Below are 17,628 nucleotides of genomic sequence, written 5' to 3'. Positions count from 1 at the left end.
TGATGACCTAACAGCTTGCTGCAATTCCCCTTCACATGCCCCTTTCTGGGCAGATGTGCTCTGGACCATCCGGCTGGTTCTGGCACAGCAGCTTTCTTCTGACCATGCTATTGTTCTCCAGAAGTGTCCCACCGTGTTCTGCCCTCCCTCAGACAAGGGGCTGGTGGCACATCAATCACACATGGGTGCACTGTGTGTTTTCACAGTAGCACAATGAGGTCGCTTTGTTCTCTGTTCCTGATAAACAAGAATTGATTTGCTTTGTTGAAAGCCAGGAGCCACAAGCTGACATTTTCACTCATCTCTCATGACATTAAGGCCTTATGCCTCCGGGTGACCATCAACCCTGAGCCTGCACTTTAATATTCCACTGTAGGATGGTTTTACTCAATGTACATCACGCTCTATGTTTACCCAAAGGCAGATAAAAGTTTTCCATTGAACATTCCATCTCTTATTCCAGATCATTTAAGAGCAGATTTAAGCAGAATAGGTCCTAACACAGATCTCTGAGGTGCTCCTCTAGTGATCTCAAACAACCGTGAAAATAACTGCTGCTTGCCTGGTTTTTTTTCCTTTTAACCAGTATTTCACCCAAGAAAGGACCTCTCCTCTGACCACATGGCCACCTAAGTCCCTTAAGACATATATCTTAAGAACTCCTTTCGGTAAGGGGTCTTGTCTTTTGGAAATCCAAGCAGGCTGCATCAACTGAATTGCCCTTATTTATATGGTTACTGACTCCTCCAAAGAATTCCAGCAGCTCTGCAGAAGACTTCTTCCCGCTCCAAAAACCATGCTGACCCTTTCCCAATATTTATCAGTGTGATTAATCCACGCTACTTCTTGCTGGTTTTATCAGTCTGTCTGGTCCTGCTGGTCAGTGAATTCCCAGAACTCCTCTGGGATCTATTCTGGAAATCATGTGAAGCACTGCAGCCCTCAGGCACCATGGCAGCTTCAACCGAGGAGCGTAACCTTTCACTTCATAACTCAACTATTCCATCCTTAAACTCATTTAAAACTCCTGTGTTGACGCATCCAGTCCTGGCACTTGCTTTAAAGGCATACATTTTATCTCCTTTATGGCCTCTCAACAGGCACTGCAGTTTAAGGCAGGGTCTCTGCTGACTCCTCACAAGGAGCATTCACCACGGTGACCTCTGTGAGCGGCTCTGTGACAAGCTTGGGTGTGGAAAACGTCAATTTAGTTCCTCTGTTCTGGCTGCATCTTCCCTGAGCCCTCCCTTCAGAGTCAGGAGCTCTCCAGACTTTCTCACGTGGTTCCATTTCTGATAGCTCTGACACATGACTGTTATTTTTTTATTTCCCTTTGCAAATCACCCTTCAAACTCCCCTTTGCCTGCTCTGTTCTGTTCATCTATTCCATGTGCCGGAGTTTATAACCTTCCCCATCTTCTGCAGCTCTTTGAAAAATGCTTTTTTGTTCTCAACAGCCTCCATGCCCTTCTGTTTAGTCATGCTGGCTTCCCCGCACTATTCCTCATGTCTCCAGTGATAGATGGTGGGCATTTCCCCTCTGCATAGCTTATTTTCAATAAGCTTCTCCATTTCTGTGCAGTTCTTGTTTTGAACTTTGAGTGCAAAACCCGTGAAGTTTTCCATGTATTTTTCTTTTCCGAAGGAGCACATTATGGTTCCCGTCAAGGAGCAGCTCTTTTTGAATATGTTTCTCTGCCCATCTCAGAATCATGTCAACAGTGGCTTCTCCTCCTTTGGGCTCCCTAATGAGCTGCATCCATAGAAGTTTGCAGCTAAACTGCAGTATTGGTCTCATGTCCCTGTGCAACTGTCAGAGAGCAGCTTCCTACCCCTGTCCTGTCTCCTAGCCTTAACATCTTTGAATGATTCTTAAATCGAGGAGGAAAACACACCCGCAGCTGTGACTGCCAGAGTCTAATTGTACAGGGGGACTGATTATGGAAAGAAGTAGATGCACACCTTGACAGCAAAGGGTTCAAATGAGGGGAGGAATCATCTCCAACTGCCATGCTGTGGCCAGGAAGGGAAGCAATGAGTGCCACTGACAGGTACCACCAAAAGTGTCCCATATTAACAGTTCTGAGTGAAGGAATGAAGCATCCAAGAGCACATCCAGGAGTCTCCCGAGCTCCAGGGACACCCAGGCAGCAAAAAGAGGTACCTGGGTGCTGGACTGCCAATTCCAGCCATGCTCCCTCTGCTCTACATCAGAGTGTGATTGAGAGCTCAGGTTTTAAAAGTTATTAAAGTCTGTAGTAAGCCATTCGTTTCACAGCGGGAATGATTAATGATGAGAATTCATACTACCAGTGCTTTTCACAACTAATTTACTAAGCTTCTTTTCTGGTATTACCAGATGAGTTTTAGTCCCAATGTGAAGCTGCTCAACGTTCAAGATTAATTCCCTGGAGAAGAACTGAGAGTTGATTTAATTTGGAGACTGTAAATAAAGAACACATCTGTGAAATCCCTGCAATTATTCATTTTTCATATTCAAATCCAGCAGAACACTGAGCAGCAAGGTGCTTGTTCCTTGCGTTCTGCTCAAGCTTGTTGAATGTCTGTACTAGCAGAAGGCCAGAAACAAGCTGAAAAGCCTTTCAGCTTAAGGACACTCAGGTTCACCTAAGGCAAAGAAAACTGCCACTGCTGCTTTGCTGTGAAGTGGAGCAGACACAGATTATCCAGATCAGATTTTCCTCTTTTTCAGTGATAGTGTAGCTACAGGATTATTTACTTCATGTCATCTTTGCCAGTCTTGGCAAAGGTAGAAAACAGCTGCAGCATGCTCCTTGGGCAACCTATTACAGCTGTTAACCATGGAGAGATTAAAGTAGAGATTCCATTGTCTTGCTTTTTGCCCTCAAATTTCTACAGATAACTAAAACAACATCACAAACCATGCCTATAAGCAAAAGAAAAATATTGTAAGAGTGTAAAACATCTCCATCTGGTAACTCTTACCATGGCAGTACCATCGATCTTAAGGCAGTTACCTCCTTTCTGTGCAAAGCTATTCTGGATAGAGTAGAGCTGAAGGAGACGGCTGCGTGGGCAGCAAGCCTAAATCAGATTTAAAGCAACATCTTGAACTAAATTATTCATTTCCATACAGAGCAGAAATTTATTAATAGAAAACAGAATATGATCTATGCAAGCAGGCAATGGTTTTTAGTAGTTTGTGTAATGGGATTAAGTCTTAAATTAGAGAAATGCTGGGTGAGAATTAAGAGGAGCAGAAGAATGAAGTATGTCATCTGGTTACACAAACAACAAAAGCGCCAGAAGACAAAGGTGCTGCAGGGCTACCCCCATTTGTGTGTTTCCCCTCCAGTGGCATGTGATGCTGCAGGACAGACCTGGTATGTACCTGCAGCCCTGTGTCAGCCAGAGAGAAATGGCAAAGTCACTGCCAAAACACAGGTTCTGCTGGAGAACAGATTCTGCCTCTGCAGTCAACTGAACTCAAGTCAAGTGACCTACAACAGCAGTACAGCTGACAGCTTGGGCTTCTGCTCCCACATCACAAACTTCTGCAATCACACAATATTGAGCCCAACAAGCAATTAATGACAACACCAACATGTCAGAGATGGAGCAATATGTACTCCTCCAGCTGCTGCCCTGCCTGTATTCCAAGCAGCAGTTAAAGCCACAACTTTCTTGCATCCAGTAAAGTGTCCAACATCATGAGCAAGGCACACAGCATAGATTTAGGAAAACGTGGTGCTTCTTACTCCTGCTCTGAGGGTAAATCCCTTCTCTCTGAGGTAATGCAGGAAATTGGGCCTGCCTAGATCTATAAATAGTGCAGGATGAATTAAACCCTGATGAGATAGCTCTTATCTGCCCAAGATGACATCAGCTTTCATATGCCCAAGTCTGGCAGTGAGCTGGTTTTCTCCCAGCACTTTGCACCGCTATTTTGAGTCAGCAGAGAATCAAGTTGCTGCCTCCCTCCTGGGCTGCAAACAGAAGAGGCTGATGCCTCTAGCACTCCTCCACTCCCTGCACAGTGGGCTTGAGGTGCCACAACCTGCAGGCACACAGCTTCTGTAAACCTGAATCCTACTCAAGGAACATCTGAACGTGCTAATACACAGGCAAGTCTAAAAATATTTGGCATGACTGCTGGACCTCAGATCACCTTAACCCCTAAAGGCAACCTGGAAGCTAAGCCAGGGGCCATGTTTCCAGCCTAGGACAGTCTACCTATGACATGCTGTGTCAAACTACATTTCAGTATATTACTGAAGACCATGAACATCTTCAAACCTCCTGAAGAAGAGAAAGCAGGGCCATGTCCTGTGCCTCCAAACCTTCAGTGTCCCTGAAAACCACAACTGAGTCTGCACTGAGTTACAACTAGCATTGCAATTACTCAGTAGCTGCTCTGAAATACCATTAATGGTGTTGTGTAACTGATGGAAACAGATCAATCACTGGTAGTGGAGAGGCACCATTCATTTTTCTCAAGGCAGGAAGGAGGCAAATCCCTTTCTCAACCTAAAGCACACACATTTTCTTTGCTGTAACAACTCCCTGACAAGAACAAAAAAAGCACAGGAACTTCAAATACCACATCTGCATAATCAGCCTCTTTAGCACACTGTTGTCATGAGCATCCAGAAAGCAACAGTAATGTTTCAGTAAACCCCATGGCACAATTGTGCTCATGTGTTTAAAAATAAAGATCAGGTTTCCATGCAAGCCCAGCTAACGAAAGCTGTACAGAGCTCAACACTGCAGCTGTACAGAAAACTGTTTTGAGATGGAAAGCCAGTGCTGGGATAAATCACAGGAAAAACCTCCCAAGAAATAAGAGTAATGAAAAAAAAAATCCTAAGTAAAATAGAATCTTACTAATTTTTAGCTTTACAGTATTTGTTGCTGTGATTTCAGCAGAAGCCAAATGCAGCGCTTCAGTGGTGACACTAGTTTTAGTAAGATTGGGGGCAGCTCCTAATTTAGAAGGCATCGAAAAGCTTGCTTTCTAGATAAAAACATCTTCTGTGTTGTCACAAAATTCACTCCAGCACTTTGAACAAGAGAACAAAAGAAGTCATTGTATAAATCAGAAGAACGATTGTCCTCAATATCCTAGACAGAATGTTTCAGTGCTGGCTAGAACAACTCCCTGTTATTCATGCGGGGAAAGCAAACACTTCTTCAAAGTGCCAACATCTTGTATTCAACACCACTGTGTAGCAATCACAAGCTGGCTTTAATGATGCCATTAAAAAATGAACAGCTTTGATTCAATGTCTATGACATCAGAAAACGCACATGATGGGATATTTCAGCAACCCCTCACTAGCAGAATGTCATCACCTACTGCCCAGCAAGCAAAGTAAAGCAAAGACATTGGGCAAGGATGAGCAAACTTTAATAAAAGCCTCACTGGCAGTCTGTTGTTAACTCTTCAAATATTTTGCTGTTTCATTCTGGGCAACACCAAATAACTCAATATTTTCTTTCAACTCCAGCAACACACAGCACATTGTTTTACAGGGAAGCTTTAATTTCTCTTCTCCATGAGTTTACTTATGGCTTGTCTTTCTTGTTTCAGCTAAACTCTGCATGTCGTGGACTTACTTATCCCTACATCTTCCATTCCCTGTGAGCTTTCTGCAAACACTCTGCCAAATCCCAGTCCCATCTCCACACCCTAGGTCCAGGTCCTCTTCTGCACGGTGTGTGCTGGAGAGCAGAACACTTTATTCATGTGGATAGGAGGCAGCAGAGGGGAAGAACTAGCTACAGTTCCCACCAAATGCTAGCTTATGTCAGACTGAAACAATGCAGATTCATTTGGATAGCTTTACAAGTACATCAGCACATTCCTTCATTGGTATTTAAAGCAAATCACCTGGAAAAGGAGAGACACTCAGGCTAACACAGAACACCTACTTCTCAAAGTGGCTGAAGAAGGCTCAGCAGACAGTAACAAAAGCACAAGCACAGCTCTATTAACAGCACTGATCACCACACCATCTGTCCATCAGCAATCCAGAGCTTTTAATTCACCATCTGCCCATGAACATGAGAAGAAGCTAAGCTTAGCTTTCATTAGGGTTCATACAGCTTTCAAGTAAAATGTAGATCTCAGATTTAGGTTAATACATGTTATTTCTCAGAATAACCTAGATTCATATTGATAAAGACCCCTAAGCCACCATGCTAGTGCTTCTTTTTATCTCCACTGCAAATGGTTATCAGATTATGTGGGGGTTGTTTACTGATGCCCAGGCAAGCTGTTATTTGTCAGGGGTAATTGTGATTGCTTGTAGATGAGCAGTTTAAGAAAACCAGGGCACCTGTATCTCAAAGTCAGCTGTATCAGAAGAGCTAAAAGCATCTCCACACCACATTCACCCAGAGTAACCAATTTCAGAAGGACACTTCCTCTGTTGACTTAGCCGACATCTGATCCTGGCAAATTATTAAAAACTAAAACCAAACACCAGGAAATCAATAGAAATTCACAACAGTATCACCCATTTCCCCCAAAGGGAAGATCTTACAAACCTTAGATACGTATTACCTTGAAAAGTAACACATGCCAAAGTTTGATCAGAAACAGTGTGCCTAACCCCTGTGCCTGGCGCTACACACAGTCAGTGACAGTGCTAATGACACACTCGTGAGCTGGGATTAAACTAAACACTTCTCCCAGCCCTAAGCATGGATCAACTGCAGGAAGTAAGTTGAAACTCCAGCGTACAGCCAGAAGAAGGTCTAGAGGCGCTGCAGGATGGACAGACACTGAGGCTGGCTGTGTTACTGCTCTGCTGTATGCAAGACAGAGTTCTGCAGGGGCACTGGTCAGTCCCGGAAGGAGTCAGGATGAACTTGCAGCACATCACCACCTCATGGTCAAGGGCACAGAATAAGATAGGCTGAAATAACACAGGTCTCACTCCAATACATCGGTGTCTGTACTGGGCAGCTCAAACCGGACCTGCGCTGTCAACAGGGCTGCCACCAGCGCTGACAGAGGGCACTCGCTTCTCTCGCCTTGCAGCCTTGCAAGCACAGCCCAGGATGTGGTCAGCCCATGCAAAGCCACAGCCTTATCTTCATTTAAAACAGCTTTTTTTGACTATTAGAAAAACAAATAGGTCTGCAATGCAGGTTTCACGTCGCTGATGCCATCCTGTCATAGAAACACTACACTGTGTAAGATAATCCATCCCATAAAGCCCCTAACCCGCCAGGTTCCTTGCAGATGGTTCTGCCACCGAAAGCTGATCAAGAACTTCACTGCACTGTAACTGGAAACCAGCTTCCAGTTATCAGCCTTCATGAATGTGTGGCCAGTTTGGGTCTCCAGACAAATTAATCTCCCACCTAAGTGCTAAGAGCTTTTAAGGTTCTCTTTTCCTCTAAAAGCCCTAGTAAACTTCTTCACTTTTAATTCTCCCTTCTCCAAGGCTGGTAAGTAGAATCACCCCACTTTCCCAGAGGCCTGAATGGTAGCCAGATGTGCTTTGCTGGATTAAAAGGCAGCAGTAACTCTTCACAGGACAACACAAGAGCTCACTCTCCAAGTTTAAGCACTGCTCCTGGTACTGTTCCTGCAGCAGAAAAATCAAAGGACCCGACATACCACCTATTCCTCTCTCACAGATTTCAAAGACTTAATGCAGCCCTTGGGGGGTATCTTACAGGTAGGAGGAGGGGGCTGAGCCACATGTGCCCTGAAACCACACCTTGCAAGGGGAGATGCTGGAGTGAGCTGAGGCCAGGATAGTATTTACAGTCACAAGAGTCAGCGTTAACTTCTTGCTAAAAAAAATTCTTCTAAATGAATTACCAAGAGGGCTCCCAGAAGGAACATCTTGTCTCCTGCCCAACTGTTGCCATGGCCACCAGCTCACTGCTGATCTAAATCGAAGCACAGAGAAGCAACAAGCATGTCCTTCCCTGGCCCAGTGCTCCCCAGAGCCCCTCTCCCTGGCTGCAGGGCTCCCCAGCTCTTCCTGCAGTTCAGCCGAGGGCAGACAACATGAGGACATGCCAAGCATAGCTGAGTCGATGGTGGTGGCACCATGTTTCTGCGGGGCTCATACAGCTTCAGATTTGGGGCAATTTGTAAAGAAGGGCACAGAAAGGCTTTGCTTGTTGAATGAAAGGGCAGCGTGAAAAGGTAGCAGCGATGCACACCTCTGTTAAAGGGACTCCTTCTTATCTTCCTACTCTGGCTCCCCAGACCATACTTCTCACAGACAGGCAGGGCACGGCAAACCAAGAGCTTTGGTGGGTCTTTAGACAATTTGCAGTGAAGGCTGATGTGTCAGGCACTTCATCTATATCCTTTCCAATCATAACAGACAGGCCTTAGCAGGCAGTAACTGGACTACATAATGCTCCTATTCAGAAGCATTTCACCTATCTTTACCCACCACCCATCTGACACAGGAGCACACTGCACCTCTAGAAGAGAAGGAGAAGATGCAGAACAACAGATGGAGACAAGACAAGACAATACAGGGAAGTGTTTTAAACCCACCATCTACCTTCATTAAAACAAAAAAAATCACTGCCTAACACTTTTGCCACTTTTAAGACTAAAGTTATAACATGCTAAGATTAGTAATTTTTATATTTAGAGGCTTTAAAAGAATACTAAAACTCGCAGTGAATCAAGCTAAAGCAGTACAGTGACATGTGCTGCCCAGATGGGCTGTACTTCCAGTGTCTGATTATCAAGAGATAGAAAAAGCACAAACTATCTTCTAAGGACTGTATTTATTACATTTCTGTTCCACACAGGCCTGCGGAAAGCCTTCTGGAATCCCATGCATCAACAGACCTTTATTAAAAGCTATCATGTGATGTTGACAGTTCTGCCCCTGGCCATACCACTGGTGTAATACAGCAGCGAGGGCCTGGCCGGTGCTAAGCAGAATGCTCCAGACACAGCAGCCTCTTACAGCTGAAAAGAAAGAATCTTCAACCTGACTGCAATCAGATGAAGAGAAAGAAGAGCTGCTGGCTGCATATCAACATGCTGAGGGCATGTCAGCAAGGTAATCCAGCATAGTAAATGAGCCTGCGTCCCACAAAACACACCACGTAATCTCAGTGCTGTGCTCTGCCTAACAAAGAAGGTGTCCTCTGTCTCAGATGCTGGTGGTGCAGTGCTCCTCTAAAAGGATTATTCCTATACAACCAGAGTGATCAGGCTCATCTCCACACTGCTCTCTCAGGTGAACAACCTCCCAGACAGTGACCATCGCTGGTGGTGACCCAGGCCCAGCAAAGCAGGGTGCTGTATCTGGGGCAGCTTGCTGACTTCCATCCCCTTAACACAAATAGAGCACAGAAGCTCCTCCTTTCCTAGCCTGTGAAGCAGATGGGATGTGACAGAGCTGCAGCTCTGCTCAGCATATTGCATTTTTCCAAGAAACTGCTTTTCAGGAGACCAGCCATCCTGCAAGATGTCATGGAACCTTGGCAGAGCAGGACAGGTCTACATCTCTGCGCTCAGAACAATGTGTGCCGCATGAAAGGGTGAAGGCAAACTTCTGCCAACTGGATATATTAAAGTTCTTATTGATTAAGCCTTAACAAGAGCTAAAATTAATATATAGAGTTTTTTCATCTCTCTCAGCATTATCGATGGGCTATGGGGAGCCTACCCATGTGTCTTACCTGACAGTCGAAGTCCTGGAAGTTGCGAGCTGCATTCTGTTAACAAAAAACAAGAATTCAGCACAGGACCCCAGAACACTCCCAACACCACCAAAGCTCCCCTCACAGACCCTTTCCCCTTCTTCAGTACAGGCCAGCCCGACTGCAGTCACCACAGCAGCTCAATGTGAGACCCACACAGGGGAACTCCAGGCAAGTTCTGCCCATTACTACACAGCGAGGTTGCTGGGGGCTCTCCCAAGCCTGCCAGCTAAGAAGAGTACCTGTGGATACAGGTGAGAGTTGAGTGTACTAGAGAAGGGACAGGAATACACAGGAAGGACCCTGACCGAAGTTAAGCTGGTTACAAGGTTGGGTTTTGTCTGGTCCTGGTGCCCTTGAAAGGACTACCACTAGGACCTCATGTCATGAGCACAAGGAAACAGGCTATGCAGTCAGCTCCCCTGCGTAACTGCATGGTGTAGATCCAGGGCAAACAGTGACCTGTGAGTTACTGAGACCAGAGCACATGGGAACTGGGCTCAGCAATCCACAGCTGACTTTTCCAGAGGGTGACACCACATATGCAGGTAAGCACAGCAAGTGCATCCCACATTCGGCATACTGCAAGTTCGAAGGCCTGCAGTAACTTGTCTGTATGCTCATGTGCTTTATTAAGACTGTCTCTGACCATAGCGTAGGTAACATTGCTGAGTGCTGTCAAATGCTGCAAAAGGCTGAGCAAATAACCTGGGACAGCATTCTAACTTTTGTGTTTTAGGTACAGCACCTTAGTGCTAAAATTACAGCTAGGACCAGATATGTACAAAAAAAACCACACCCCAAACATTTCTTCTGGCTGAGCACCTAAGCTCTTAGTACCTTAAGAATTTTACTGTACTATTTCTGGCCATTAATCCACTCTAGCTCAAACTACTACATCTCAAGTGGTCAGTGAAAACCTTGGTGAATTGTCACCTCGGTACTTTCTGGACTCTGGTAACACTGCACATAACAGTGTGTTATAGCACTACACCCATATGCTCCATAAAATAGGTCTAAAAAGTACTTCGTATTATTTCAAGCTTGAAAGCATTAACAAAGACCAGACCCCAGAGATGGTAGCTCCCTGAGGCATTCCTTTTATTAAAACAAACTTAAAAGGAGAGCCACTGCACACTTCTCTTCCCATGCAGTGCAGAGGATGGTTCTGGAGCCACCCTACTTATTTTTTTCCCTACTGAGATCCTTCCTGTAACTCCAGAACTGAGTCAGTGAAACCAAATATCACTTGGTACGTGCCCTTCCGTGTCTGGTTAACACCACAGGTGTTCAGGTGAGCACTCTGCACTTAAACCAGAACTGTCCCAGCTGTTAGATAACAGAAGTGGCTGTGCCATCACAGCAAGGACCTGATGGGACTGACCAGGCAATACTGCACAGAGAGACTGAAAACTTATGAAGTGAAACCCACTTTGTTTTAGTATACTTCGATACCTCCTGCTTAGGTCAGCACACTGGAGCAAGGGAAATCTACCCTCTTGAACTCAAACATGGAAAGTCCTTGAAGAATCATGAGCATTGCATTTAGGAAGCTTGTCTTCTGTAAACCTTGATTTCTCATTTTGAAATCACACACTGTTTCCAAGGGACTTTCTGCTGGTCTACACTGATTCTGTTCTTCAAAACTCACTCTCCCTGGAAACATTTCAAAGACGATGTTTAAGCAACAAGTGGAAGCCTGGCAGTCAGCACTACGCTGTAAGAACAGGCAGCTGGACTCTGCCGGATTTTTACACTTCACAGACACTAAACAGATATGGTGGCACACTAAAGAAATGAGCAAACACTAACTGCATTAGACAGCACAGTCTTTCCCAAGTGAGTGGACAAAGTACTGTGACCCTTCAGCAGCACAAGCTAGTCCTTCATGTCAGTCATTAAACAGCAAAGCATTGAGAACTGCTTCACATACCATCAAACTTGGCTGTGAGGTATGGAAAGTCACCAAATCACATTGCTTACAAGCACAATTTGCAGATGCGAGATTCTAGGTCTTGTTGGGATGGCCCGTAACGACTTTAGCAGAGCAACGGTCTGTGGCAGAATCCAGTGAGGCTAAGGCTGTCCTAAAGCCCAGATGCCTGTTCTCCAGCCCACAGAAGACAGAGTGAACAACTGCCACAATAGTGATTTTCCAAAGTCTCAGTATTGCATGAATCTGGACTGCTCTAGCTAGGCTCTGTAGGTATTAAAAGGAAATGGCTCTCCATTACTAAATGAACAGAGGCAGGGTTGTTTTGGAGGTCAAAACACAAGAGGATAATTTCAGACAAATTATTTTAAACAAAAAGAGAAAAAAAAAAAAGAAAGCGGGATACAGTCCAAGGCTTCTCTAACAAGCAGGAACTTAGTAGAGGTCAGCAATGGTATCACCTTTCCAGTTTCCACCCTGCCTTTGTAAACCTTCAGTACAGGCATGACAATGATATACTGTTTGGCCAGGACTCCAAACTCGCCTGAATCGTGGTGGTTTGTCTTGCCCTGAGACTTCGGAAGAGTATGTGGTGGTGGATTACCAGAGTGGGGAAGCACTTAAGTCAGTACCTAAGGTACTTCAAGATGTAAAGAGATTCTGGCAATCAAGGCTCCTTGCCAGACACAAAGTCAGTTAGAGTACAGCCAAAGCATTACCTTATCATTCAGGAGTGGTTTGATCTCTGTCAACTGAACATCCTGTAGTTCATCCATGGTGCTGTAAGTGGAGCCAACTAATCCTCAGAGCAGCAAATGGTTGATTCTGAAACAAAGGCATATTGTTAGAAACAGTATTAGAAGATTTGCTAGCCAAAGCAAACTTAAAGATCTTTCATTAGACTTGTATATGCTCAAGCTGAAGCCAGAAAGTCTGAAAAAATCTGGTTCTCAGTGCACCACAAAGCCTGTGTAACTGTAGAAGGCAAACAGCCATGGCTGCTCTTCCTGGTCCATTTCTACTGCAAATACTGTTTCAGGGGAAGCGAGGTCTCTAGGGAGTAAGACAACAAATGTCTGTGTTACACCTGTACTGTGTGTTGTTCCTTTGTTAAAGCTGGGCAGCAACAAGGAAAGCTGCTGGTTTGGATGCTGGGCTCATAATCAGGTGAAACTTCCTTGAGAGAGAACAGAACAGCTCCCTTTACACCAACTGAGCCCATGGAGCTGGGGAAACTGCAGAGGAGCATGCAGGAAGGGCATGAGATGTGCTCTGCAGTGAGCCTGCGGCACAATCAGCCTGGGAGACTCTGTGGCATGGAACAAACCCTCACCCAGGCTGCTGGAGCAAGAGCTCTGAGGGGTCAGAGGTGACCTAATACTGAGGCGAGCCAGGAAATCACTGAAAACTGCTGCACTGAGAGCAAAATCAGGCAGAGAATAAACCTGCACAGCCACAAATGGCCAGATGGTGAATTGCTTCTCTAAACGTATTGATTCCAACCTGCTCATCCAGCAAATCTGACGCTTTTCCGCTTTCCTAGAATCTCAAAGCCTTTTGAAGGTTTTTGAAGGAGAAGCTACAGGGGGTCCCCATCAGTGCTCACAAGCAGCTTTTTTTAGATTGCTGAACCAGCTCTTCCCAATCCACTTATGAACTCTCCAGAAAATTACTGTCACAGACTCAGGATTTCATTTCAATCCATTCAGAGGATATTCTGCAGGCAGATGCATGCACTATTCTCTTCCCAAGATCTTAACAAGCTGAATGTGATTGCCCTGAGCCACATCTGTGTAACTTGTCATTACAGCACTAGGTCTGACTTTGTACTATTATTGAGCACAACTTCACCTGAGCACCCTGCGATGCAGACAGCAATGTGGCTTTCAGTCTGAAACATGGCAAAGGGGACTTGTCAAAAAAGGCCACAAGAATTTCTTAGAAGAGAATGATTTGTAGCAGAGACACCTGGTAAAACACCTCTTTAAATGCAGTGGCAAAGGGAAGGGGTGTATCGGTGAGCTGGGCTACCCTCTGCTCCAACCATGTTAAAGACATGCAGACATGGCTGCCCAGGAAACAATCAGTACTCTCCCTCCACTCCTCTGGTGATTCAGAGAACCAAACCTGTCACTTCAGAAACTGAAATCAAGTTTAAAATACCACAACAAAGCAGCATAAATATTCATAGCACACAGAAGAGCTCCATAGAAGACAGGCTACAGGCAGAGCAAAAGGTTTGCCTGGAATGATCTGTGTATAAATCATGCATTTTTCTTTAAACGTCCCAATACCACATGCTTTGCAAGTATTCCTCCTGCCTCCATTTATAGATGGCTATAAATACACTCAAATACCTCAATTTAAACCATCCATCCCTTTCCAAAAGCTTCCTAAAGGCTGGAGTAGGCTCTATGCTCTTTGAAAACCAGTAATACGAGGAATGACATTTGGTGAATCATTAGCAGAGACTAGAAATCAGGGTAGGACACAGAAGGCTGCAAAAAAACCCCAAGGCAGGCCAGCCTCAGAAAGAAACCACCTACCTATAAATAAGATCTGGAATACGTAAGCTCACATGCTTACTCCAAGATAAGGATGCTCTCAATTTACATTATTTCAAGATATAAAAAAAAGAATGTGTGTGAAAATAAGTTCAGCAAGCCAAGAGCACGAGTACTACAGCACCAAGCCAGCAGTGAGAACTGCATGTTTTGTGGGTACTCGGGTCCTGATTTGTAGTCAGCAGAGCTCTAGCAGTGCTGCTCTCCCCAGGATTCCAAGCTGCAAGACCCGGATTTTGAATCCAGCTCTCCGGGCACCTCCTTGAAATATTCTGGTTTATTATGGAATTGCAATCTCTTCATGTTGTTAAGGAACATTGCAGAAAAATCTTGTATTCAGAGGCTGACAATTCTTGTTCATTCATCTCAACTAGACAACAGCTTCTAATCTGTTAACTTTATAGCCCGTTATACTCCTGCTTTGTATGTTAACCGCACTGAGGGGAAATTACACAAGACAGTAGCTATGCTGCAAAACATGGCATTAAATCTACCTAAATGTACATTGCTCTGTTTGGCAGCCTAGCAGAGCTGGCTGAAGCAGCCTCCTCTCTAGTGACTTACAGTCACGACAATGTGGGTTAGGTTTCCACAACTGCTCCCTGACACAGCCACCCCCTTCTCAGGGGATGGAAAGAAGAAATGCTGCTCTTGGGTGTGCAAAGGAAGAAGAGAAGAAACTCAGAATCTGCAGGCAGTGCAAGAACCAAAGCACACTACCCATGGTCCTCAGGTTTGCAGCTGTGTGTGGTGTGGAGCTCTTCACTGCAGCTTTTCCCTTTCTACAGAAGGGGATTCCTGCTTCCTGTGCTTCCTTCGCTTCTCTGGTGCAGACACACCTGAAGATAAGCTGCCTCTTGGGACTCCTCAGTCTGAGCCCACAATCTCAGCATGTAGATCCGAACTAAATCAAGTTTCATTTATGGGCTTTGAGACACTTGGGCACTCCTGTTACGTTGCTCCTCAGTCCTTTGTAAGCCTCTTGACAGAAGTGCGCTTCCCAACCATTTGCACAGGCTGAAACGCTGGCCGACACGGTAAACTTTCAGCAAAATAGGCAAAAGGGTCCAAATTCACTTCAAAATATTTTCCTAGGTGACTCCCTGTGCATTCCAGCTCATGTATTTTTGGGAATGCACCACATGGTTCTTCATCTCCAAGACAAACTATGAGCCTGCAGAGAGAAATTACGTTCTGCTTAACCAGCACAGTGCCAGCAACTGCACACGAGTGACAGCAGCTTCGTTACACAGCATGCTTCTACCTCCTTTAAATCTGGGCTACACCCAGGACAGAAATGCCAGCTTTCTAAGGCATTTAAACAAGACCTACATTTAACAATGGTTTTGTGAGGAAAAGGCCGTGCCCAGCTTTCCATTAATTTTGGAGGAGTCCAATTCTCATTATAGCAAGGGTCACGCTGCCCCATGTGTAACTGAGCTCAGCCAGCAGGACATCATTCTTGGTCACCATTTGAATTAGCAGGAATCAACTATAAGCCTGATTAAACAAGTATGCAAGGAAAACGTAAGTCTTCAAATTGTTTTGAATTACCTGGAATCATGAAAACACTGAACCCTGCTGAACGCCCCTATACAGTACAGTCAAGATGTTTTAGAATGGGGATACTGGAATGAGAAATTTCTCCTCTGGAAATGATGCAGATTATTGTCTCCAAAGGAGCTTTTTCTGGTCATTGTATCTCTTTCAATTAGCTTTGTAGCACTTCCCTTGATAACCTGCTCTCCCTACTGCCAATGAAATAAGCAGTGGCTATTATCATCAATCATGTTGTTCACATCATTTTTCCATGTCCCTTTCTCAGGGTGGCACCACTCTTGAGGCAATACTGGCATTATCCAGTATCAGCTACTCAAATGAAGCCACAGAACCATTTTCAGTTTTATGGTGAAGGACACGTCAAATAGAGCTGTTCAAAGGCGCTCTATTGAGCTGCCCGTTCCACGACACTCATAGTTCAGGATGTCCCACCTAGGCATGGATGTAGCTGAGCTCAATTCCTCTGATCCAACACAAGTTGGGAAATCGGTCTCTTCAACAGCAACTTACTCTAGGGCAGCTTGTGATTCAATCTGACTGCTTTCCACCAAGAAAAGCAGTTCCCTCTGCAGTTTTATTTTCAATCTTGTTTCTGCTTTGTTTCAACTACACTTCCTACTAATTGACTCTGTGTTTCTACATTTTAAGTGAAAAATAATAATCAAAAGTAATATGTATCCCACTGAGCAAAATAAAGCATTCCAGAGCAAGATGGATTGGAAATCTGTTTAAATGTGATTTTAACACTAATTTTTATCATCAAGCAGCACATTTCAATTTACTGAAATTCAATGCTGAATTTGCATTTTATCTTACTGAAAAAGCTGCATTTTCACTGGCTACCAAACATTAAATTGCATTGATAAATACAACCTTTACACCCAGCTGAGCCTTCTGCCGTGTGGGAGGAGCCACCATGTAAGTTATGGTGTAGCTAAACAAACATTTAGTCAGACCTCAGCCTTCCTATCTTGTAATGCAGTTGTGATTGATCTTCTTTAACTCATTTGTGTCAAGTGCTATTGAGATGGGAGAAAAGTATTCAGATCAAATACTTAAGAAAGACTTGCAGAGTCACTTTCATTTTAAAGATAAAACTGCCTTAAATGCTTTGTGTTTACTCATATAAGTAAACATAAATATACTATATAAAGAAATAATATATTAATATAATCTATATTCATATAAATTAATAATATATAATAAATATTATATACAATGTTCAATATAAATTATACAGCCTAAACCCAATGCAGCAACATACATTCAGCAGTGAAGGAATTGCCCCATGTGGTTTTGGTCACATCTCTTGGCATGTGCAGTGCAATGGAGGGCAGCCTGGATAAACCCCCGTAATGTGAGGTAAATGTACAGAAATCACCCACAGACACATGCAAAGCTCAGGAAGAATTAATACATCCTGCTCCTCGGCAGCTAAGACAACACAAATGCTTCTGGTGTCAGTTCATTCGGGTAACTAACGCTCTTTTATTGTGCTGTATATGTATATACAGCTAAATCACTTCTACTAATGTCTTTGCAGAGAAAAACCAAACTTTCCTTTTTCATTCAAGCTTGAATAAATGGATTTTGGCTATCAGAAAATCATATACTTGCAGGGAAAAGCTGATCAAACATTTCAACATCTCCAATTTCGAATAATCCACCGAACATGCGAGAGATATTTTAAGCTTTATCATGGCAAATACATAGTTTAATATTAAATAATTATGTCTATTGAATGTAAGAATAGATGTACACAAGACAGATTTAAGCCTCAAGATGCTGTTTCATTAATCTGCTAACTGCAGATCTCTTGCAAAAGAGGCAATCACAGGGTTGATGTAAACCTCAAGAACACATACATTGTGTGAAAAACAAGCTGATAAA

At 44.1% G+C, this 17,628-nt stretch overlaps 1 protein-coding gene across 3 annotated transcripts in view; it reads right to left on the bottom strand.

The window, feature by feature from the left end:
• Positions 1 to 17,628, bottom strand: part of NDRG3 (NDRG family member 3) — a 48,728-nt gene that overhangs the window by 13,659 nt on the left and 17,441 nt on the right. Inside the window, exons 1-4 of one of the 3 annotated variants that reach the window (XM_080628007.1) lie at positions 14,899 to 15,008; positions 12,334 to 12,439; positions 9,661 to 9,696; positions 2,968 to 3,066 (exon numbers count right to left, since the gene is read on the bottom strand). In XM_080628007.1, the coding sequence (XP_080484133.1) occupies positions 2,968 to 3,066; positions 9,661 to 9,696; positions 12,334 to 12,390 (192 nt within the window). In that variant the 5' untranslated portion in view covers positions 12,391 to 12,439; positions 14,899 to 15,008. Of the gene's footprint in view, positions 1 to 2,967; positions 3,067 to 9,660; positions 9,697 to 12,333; positions 12,440 to 14,898; positions 15,009 to 17,628 lie in introns of those variants that run through there. The other 2 variants (XM_080628006.1, XM_080628008.1) reach the window with 2 other exon arrangements.

The sequence above is a fragment of the Psittacula echo genome (assembly GCF_963264785.1).
Source record: "Psittacula echo genome assembly, chromosome: 12".
NCBI classification, from domain to species: Eukaryota; Metazoa; Chordata; class Aves; order Psittaciformes; family Psittacidae; genus Psittacula; species Psittacula echo.
This window is presented reverse-complemented; position numbering and strand designations above follow the sequence as displayed.